General features: G+C 41.2%; 1 protein-coding gene across 1 annotated transcript; it reads left to right on the forward strand.

The window, feature by feature from the left end:
• The first annotated feature begins 2,015 nt into the window (after positions 1 to 2,015).
• On the forward strand, positions 2,016 to 8,496 carry LOC117839620 (protein RRP6-like 2). Its single transcript, XM_034720004.2, has 14 exons — positions 2,016 to 2,810; positions 3,390 to 3,545; positions 4,317 to 4,475; positions 4,558 to 4,641; positions 4,783 to 4,862; positions 4,961 to 5,011; positions 5,145 to 5,244; positions 5,666 to 5,748; positions 5,832 to 5,877; positions 6,228 to 6,315; positions 6,395 to 6,558; positions 6,655 to 6,930; positions 7,002 to 7,115; positions 7,715 to 8,496. The coding sequence occupies exons 1-14, from the start codon at positions 2,109 to 2,111 to the stop codon at positions 8,306 to 8,308; spliced, it is 2,697 nt and encodes an 898-aa protein (XP_034575895.1). The 5' UTR covers positions 2,016 to 2,108; the 3' UTR covers positions 8,309 to 8,496.
• The last annotated feature ends 271 nt before the right edge of the window (positions 8,497 to 8,767 follow it).

The raw sequence follows: 8,767 nt of genomic DNA on the forward strand, positions 1-8,767 counted from the left end.
TCGAGTTTAACTGGGATGCTTGATGCACCAATCGGAACCCTAGGGGGAGCTGCTGCTGCCGATGCAGATAAAGAAGCTCACTTACACTGGTAAGTGAACAATATCCAGGAGCAGTTGCATAGCTTATTTGTAATCATGCTTATCCATGTTGCCATGTGTATAGGCTACACGTAGCTTAATTAACAGAAAGTATGGAAGAGTTGTAAATAGCTCACCAGCTTCCATACTCATTGTGCATATGCTGTACATATTCATTGAGGAGCACATTGTGGAAAGGAGTGACCTTTTGTGATTTTGTTTAACCGATGCTGATAAGATTCATTCATGCAGTGGCCAGCAGGGTGTGGTGGTGACTGGTGATGCCTGAATCTCATTGATGATTGGCTCCAATAGACTAAGCGATCTGATAATGGAATGGATGCCCACAAAATCAAATGGTACAAGCCAGAATGTAGATGTCATTATTGTAAAGGCACCTCTTAGTTGAGTATGAATTCAATTAGTCAAACACATATCAGGCTTGTGCAAATCAAGAATTTGATTATTATTTTTGGATAAGAATTCGATTAGTTATTTAATTTAATGGAAGGTTACTCAATCATGATCCATGATTTACTAGCTGGTAGCCTACTCAGTGATGCTCTGTACTGGTTAGAATTCTAATCCTAATTTGATTTACAATTCTGTAAACAAAATTATTAGTGATAGTCCTTATCCTAGATGATTCATGCTGACAAGTTGAGAAGCACCGGTGAAAGTGTGATCTGGACTAAAAAGGCAAGCCCGCGATGTAGATGCAAATAGATTTTGGCTACTATAGAGTACTTAATCTGCACCAGCTTGTGATTTGGTTTTATATTTTCCCATAATTGTACGAAGAACTGCCATGCGTACGTTTTATGTAATAATATAAATATTTTGTTGCCGTAGCAACGCACAGACATGATCCTAGTATTTTTTTAGCTGTAGAGATTTCCTGGCGAAGCGAGAGTCCATTCGGTTGGACCAACTTGAAATTTTCATACAGATCTAGCAATTTCTTCTTTCTCTGAAATATGAATCTTCCCGTACCTTTTACCGGCACACACGTTATTCCTACTCTTTTTTTCTCCAGAGTTTTTTACCATTTTTATCTCAATCTAATGCCGTGTAGCTGAATTGGGTACGCGATGGAGAAAGCTGGAGCTACAACTCCAAATCAAACGAATATGCTGGCGCAATCATTTTAACGATCCTAATAACCCCAAACAGAAGCTATATCACTCGGGCAGGCCCAAAAACATTTTTTTTTTGAATTTAGATGTTTTATGGCAGTGTGAATGTTGTGATCGCTGACATTCATTGGGAATTCTCAATTTATCTTCACCAGCCCGATAAAGGAATGTTCATAACATTCCAAGATCATAGTGGAAAAATCCAATTACAACGGTGACATGATCTAAATTATAGCCAAATTTACTGTTTAAATGGTTTGTTGCATATTCCTTTTCCAGTGACATTCTTCAAAACCAACAAGTGTTCGGTTATCCATTCAATCAACCTAGTGATTGAAAGTATGCATAAATCCTTTTCACATGATGCTGCTATACTCATGTAAATCTACTAGCTTCTTAACACCAATTTAAAGCTCTATCATACTCCGATCAATATACACGATCACTTTCCAAGATCCTGAAAAATCCTCACAACCTCTCCAAGTGCCAACATGGACAGAAATCAAAGTAAAGCATCGCATATGCTGGACCAGTACAGTAGGCACGAGGGCCACGAGCATAGCACGATCACCTACTTGAGTAATCATTGTTGCAATTGAATTTGAACAATCGTATCGCTCAATTGAATTTGAACACTCTGTTTTGCGATCCACATTTGCGTGAGCGTCGCCCTGTAAAAAGCATCCAAGATTCCGAAAGCATGGGCAGACACGCAAACTTCATGGCCGCTCAACGAAAGGAAAACACCCAAAAAGGGTAACACCGAGCGAAGCCGAGAAAAAACAAATCGCTCAATTCACTCACAATTCGCACGCGGTACAAGCCGGCGGTGGCGGCGGAACCCCAACCCCCCTCATAAACCCTAAACCGCCTCATTCCCCACCCAATTTCGCCATGGACGCGGAGGAGGCCTCGCCGCCGCCGCAGCCCCCGCCGTGGGCGCAGAACAAGTCGGCCGCGGCCATCGATTCCTCGTCGGCCCCTCTCGCCGCCGCGGCCGCCCGCCTCTCGGCCCGCTCCCGCGCGCTCCCCTCGTCCCGCGACTTCCACTTCTACAACAACTTCCCGGCCTTCAAATCCCCCGTCGGCGCCGCGGCCGCCAAGGCCGACGCCTCCCTCGGCGTGCTGGGCGCGGCCCCGCTCCTCCCGGCGCGGCAGCAGCCGTTCCCGGGGGGCGGCGACCTCGACGACGCGCACGACTGGCTCGTCGCCCTCAACGACGACCTGCTCGAGCGGTTCGGCGCCTCCGTGGACGAGTTCAAGGCGCTGAGGGAGAAGGAGGAGGCGTCAGGGCGGAGGGCGGCCTCGGAGGCCGGGGACGGGGACGGGTTCCAGGTGGTGTATGGGAAGAAGAAGAAGAAGGTGGGCGATGGGGAGGAAGGTGAAAGAGCGGAGGCCTTCGGGGCCTCCAGCTCAGTGAAGATGGCCAAGGACAAGGCGGCTGCGCCGGGGATGAAGGCGAAGGTGCCCTTCCACATCCGCACCATCCCGCGGCCGCAGGGGGTGTACCGCATTGTGGTGGACAACTCGACCAAGCCTTTTGAGCATGCTTTGCTTGAGCGGAGCGAGGATGGCACCCGACCCGTGCACCCATTGGTTAGTGTTTCTCTACATAATTTTTGTGAATCTCAAATCGAAGCAAGTCCACTTTCTTGATGTCCAATCTCACCACTGAGGTCATAAAAATAAACCACAGCCTTACTGCCTGTAAATTGTGATTGATATGATTAATTTAAAGACACAAAAGATGTAGAGAACCAGTTGTTCTTTTTTTTGGTTTGGTAGCGTGTACATGGTATGTAGGATCAACAGGTGTTATATGCAGCTGATGATGGATTATGCGAAATGACACAACATGCATATAGTTTAGAAGCAAAACAGCATTATTCTGAATTTATTACCTTTGGTTTCGTGGGGGCTTAATGAACTAAAAGATATTACTGGGGGAAATCACTCAATTCACTCCTGTAGACTTGATGTGATGCAAACTCGGTGCAGTGGATGAAGCGAAGAAAACCACCGTGCATGCAGAAAATAAGAAGGGCAGAAAGCCTCTTTAGCATTGTGTAAAAATATAACGTCAGCATTATGGAAATATGCTGCTGTCCGTGTTCTTCATTTTCTATTGTCAAATGTAAAAAACAATTGATTTGCATGTGTATTCTGTATTTGCAGGAAAAACTCCCAATTGAACAACTAATCAACAGAAACGTTCCTGATAGTGAGCCTGTAAAGCCACCTGCTTTAGATGATACCCCTTTTACATTTGTTGAAGACCTGAAAACCTTGGAGGTGCTAGCCACAAAGCTGAAGAGTGCAACTGAGTTTGCTGTAAGTGTGCTTGTTTCTTGTCGATGCCACAAATACATGTGACTGCGATAACTGCATGATAAGCAGTTTACTTAGACATAACTGTCAGTATGCTTCAGTTCATACCGTTTACTACGAGTATTCAGAAGCCTCTTTACTTTGGTTGTATCAAGTATCAACTGAGATTAGGAATTTCAAGATTAGTATTGTGTGTCAACATACTTATAAGTTCTGGCTATTGAGCATTAATTTCCGTACTGGTGCTATTGTGTACATTGAGAATTAAGGCTCATTCCAACTCACTGCAAACATTGTAAATTGAGATTTCACACATATGAACTATATGGATGGATTCAGCATGCAAGTTATGTTATGTTCAATATTTCCATATCAGCCATCAAATTCAAACTATTTTCCTTAATCATCAGGCCTTTGTGATGAACATGGTAGATCCTATTACAGCTATGTCATATTTGCTGCCAATACAAGCCTTACTTTTATTTTAATGTGCACAAAGTGGTTAACTTTCTGTTATCTTTCTATGCTGGATTCCTTAGTCGTATGAGTTCTACCTTCTTATCGCGCAAGATGCTTTGGATGAAATTTTCCATTTATTGATGTATCATGTTTCCTAGAAGCGATTTCTACCCTATATGTTAAACATAATGGTTGCAAATTATCTGCACCCGATATTTCTCGGTGTTGCATTGCATTGTTGTAAAACTGTTTCCTTGGGTTATTGTGCATTATTTATTAACTGAAACATTTTGGTCTTTTATCCTACCATTTCAGGTTGATCTGGAACACAACCATTATAGGACATTTCAGGGTCTGACATGCTTGATGCAGATTTCAACAAGAACAGAGGACTTTATTGTGGACACTCTTAAGCTTCGTAGATATCTTGGTGATTACTTGAGAGAATTTTTCAGAGATCCAACCAAGAGAAAGGTACGGTATGCTCTCTTTCTGTATGTTTATATTTTACGATATGTCTGAAATTGTAGTTTCTCATTGCTCTTGTGACAAATAGGTAATGCACGGCGCAGGTCGTGATATAATATGGCTTCAACGAGACTTCAGCATATATGTGTGCAACCTTTTTGACACAGGCCAGGTATGGTGCACATAGCATGATTATCTGCACGATTCATACATCTCGCTTCTGTTTATTTTACATTGCATTTTCGTCGTACATACTCATCATTTTGATGTTCTGTTAACTGAAGCTTGATCTCTCCCTCCCAACTTAAAACAGGCTTCAAAGGTCTTACAGATGGACCGCAACAGCCTGGAGCATCTTTTGCACCATTTCTGTGGAGTGACCGCAAATAAAGAGTGCGTGATTTTGTGAACCTCCTTAATGCTTCCAGTTTACCGGTTCCATGTCATGGGAGCTGTAAAGCGTGACTAAGACATACATTTTCTTGCAACAGGTACCAGGCTGCAGATTGGAGGTTGAGACCCCTTCCTGATGAAATGATCAAGTACTGTGCCTTTATACTCCTTGAGCTCCTTTGATCATCATGATTTATTTCAATATTTCTTTTTATTATTTTTTGACCCCACTGCGGAGACTAGTTTCCACCAAGTGTGTCTGATAGCGGTTGCTGTGTGTAGATATGCTAGAGAAGATACACACTATCTGTTATATATATATGACCTGATGAGATTGAGACTAGTGAAGGAGTCATCAGCTGACAGTGATATGCTTTTAGAGGTAAATCTTTTCTTTAATGCATTTCCCTTCTTCCTTGTGTAATGTTTGATTTAACTTGACTGCACTGTTTAGTGTTCTCTTACGCTGGTATTCTACCCTAGATTAACGTAGAGCATGCAGCTTCACAATCAATTGCTGATATTAGTAGGGTGAACATTTCTATTTTATTCTTATTCTTATGTAAATTTCACTGTTTATTAATATCTGAGACAAGTGTAGTAGGCCCTTCATTGAGGGTCTATTGAGTTAAGGTTCATGTCTTATTTACCTGAATTGTTGCCATCCAGGTACTTGAATGTGTGCTTTTAACTTTTTATCTGATTTGGAACACTAGAGCATATGCATATTCTCTGGTTCCACTCCTATTGATTACAGCATACTAGCTGGAGGAACTAAACTGCTGTTTCTTTCATCACTGCAGGTTTGCAAGCGCAGCAATGAAATTTGCTTGCAACTATATGAGAAGGAGCAGCTGACTGATTCATCGTATCTACATTTACATGGGTTTGTATTATGCTTGCTTTAATGCAGCTTTGTTCAACAAAAATCTATTCAAGCTATCCTAATCTCAGTTTGCTCAATTACAGATTGAAAGAAAATGAGCTGGATGCAAGACAGCTGTCAGTTCTTTCTGTAAGTACATAATTCCTCTTTGAGGACTATACTGGTGTTTCGACCCTTGATCATTTTTTTTGCAGTTAAAAGATACCGAACATATGTAGTTTGTTAGAAATGAATCCTTAGTTGTCCTGGTGGATGATTTCTTATTGATACCCCACTGTTTGAGGCTATGCCTAGTTTTTATAGATCTTAGATATGCTAACTGAAAGGTCATAATCGGAGTTTTTATTAAAGCAATTCCATATTTTCTTCTATATGTCTTTGATTACCAGGCTCAAGACTGCCAGTTTAAACACTTGCAATAGTAGTTAACAAATAATTCTATTGCTCCTTGTGTAATTTCTTTTCATTTTTCCGTGCAGAGTCTATATCGATGGAGAGATGGCATTGCCCGTGCTGAGGATGAGAGCACTGGCTATATATTACCGAATAAGAGTCTACTTGAGATAGGTTTATTGCTAATCTCAACTTAGGTGTATGGCTTTGCATGCGTTGGCTAACTTTCTTTCTTCAATTTTTGATTTTAAAGCAAAGGAAATGCCTGTGACAAGTGGGAAGTTAAAAAGAATTGTTAAATCAAAAAACTTTGAGCGCCATCTCAGCACTGTCATTAACACTATAAGGGATGCCATATCAGCTTCTGGTGCTTTTGAGAGTGTAGCGGAACAACTAAAGAAGGGAAAGCTGGAAGAGGTTTGTTATCCTGATTTTATTTCAACTTATCTTCCAATTCACTATGAGATTCAGTCTTCTGGACATCATTTGAAGTGAACATATGGTTTTCTGCAGTTAACAATGGCAAATGTGAAGAACAGCAGTGAAGACACTGAAATGATCCCAGCTGTTGATGTTGATAACAATGACGACCCGAGTGATGAATCTGCTGTAGTTTCCACAGTGGTTACAAATGTTGGTACTGCTTCTCCCTGTATGGGAACTGTTACAAGTGAAGCTTCATTCGGTAATATGCATTTAGAGGACTTCACACCAGAAAAGAACTTGGGGACTTCGTCAGGGTTTACTGGACTGGCAGATAAGGAAATATTGAGCAATGGCCAGCAGCAAGTAAGGAAAATCATTTACATATGTGCCTGCCGTATAGTCTGGCCTTGTATTTAAACATCTTCGTTGTCCAGGTAGCAAAGGCCACTGTTCAAGTATCGAAGAGGACTACAGCCTTTGGTGCTCTGTTTGGAAAACCAGCTGCTGGAAGAAGGCCGAATCTTTTCCCAGGGCTTTCAAGTGATCAGGTAGTTCCTGTTGCATCTTCTCTATCCGGACTGTAGAATTGAGTAGTTACGATATTTTGCAGTCTTGTATATAGGAAGATGCATTTTCCATGAACTGGTTTGCTGCCTGCCATTGAAATACTACTTAAACACTCCATCCGTTTCACAATAGTTGTTGTAGCTTTGTCCTAAGTCAAACATTTCTATCTTTGACAACCAATTCCTATAAATTCATATAGATTAACATGTAAATTATTAATTATATATTATGAAAGTATTTCTCATGGTGAATCTATAAACATAAATCTTATAATGTTAAATTATACAACTTTTTAGAAATTAATGGTCAAAGATACAAAAGTTTGGCTCAAGGCAAAGTTAGAATGGCAACTATTAATGAAACAAAGGGAGTATTTGAAGTGCATTGCTAGAGTTTTGACATACTTAGTATTTCCAATCCTTTGATGAGCATGCATCTGCACAATCAGTGATACACTGGCTTTATGAAATTTATGTCTTGATGTGTTCTAGTAGAGGTTAGCTTTTCCTGCTAGCTTTCGATATGAATCCTTAGTGGCCACAGAACTATCCTGACTCTGTTGTATGCGTGACAATTGCAGGGTAAGAGTAAGGTGGACAAGATAACGTCTTCTGTGGTACTTCCTTTTCATAACTTCTCTGGCAGTGTGAAACCTCCATCAGGTAGCCTTCCATTGAAAGAACAAGTGCATTCTGAACCAGAAAGCGTCCAACACAGTGATCCAGCCTGTCAAATGGAAGACGTGATACAGTTGGACACTGAAACAGATGATCCGCAACCACCAGAAAGTCGTAATGATGATGAGCATCAGGAACCCAAAGTCATGGAAATGTCCAAGTCCCCTTCAGATGCCCCCTCTGATACTGAGCAACGGTTCCGGTCACTCAATGAAGAGAGAAACGTTCATCAGAATCAAAAGATACCTCAAGAACCCGAATTTAGATTCCCAGTGGTGCCTTTTGATTATGCCGAAGCCAGAGAGAATCTTGTGTGTGGCGAGCCTAAAGCTGAGACAAAAAAAGACAATGCAGTTGCCAGGCCCATAAATACGGATTCTGGAGATAAGCGGCGAACTTCAAACAAACCAGGTGCTGGAGAGGAGGGGAATTTCCAGCATCCACGAAGACGGCAGGCTTTCCCACCTTCTGGCAATAGAAATTTTACTTATCACTAATAGTCAAGATGTATAACTGATCAACTGTGATGTTCCAAGATTATAGGTAAAAGAGTTAAGACAAAGGGAACACACATTGTATGTGGGAATATTGTGTGGGTAGAGACAATTCTTTGAACTTCCATTCACGAGAAGAGGCTGCTCTTGCGTTGTACTCCCTCCATTTCAAATTGTATGTTATTTTGGCTTTTCGTTGTTCATAGATATTATTATGCATCTAGATATATACTATATCTAGATTCATAGTAAAAATTATATACCTAGAAAAGTCAAAATAACCTACAAGGACGGAGGGAGGGAGTAGTGTCCTGGTGTTGCTAACCCGAACTTGATGGATGACTTCGAGACCAGTTTTAGGTAATGTGGAATTTTTATGTTTGGGACATGTGAATTCCCTACTCCTTCCGTTTATATTTACAAGGCAAGGCATATGTGCATATTAAGATTCAAACTTTGCTA

Source organism: Setaria viridis, chromosome 9 (assembly GCF_005286985.2).
Source record: "Setaria viridis chromosome 9, Setaria_viridis_v4.0, whole genome shotgun sequence".
NCBI lineage: Eukaryota > Viridiplantae > Streptophyta > Magnoliopsida > Poales > Poaceae > Setaria > Setaria viridis.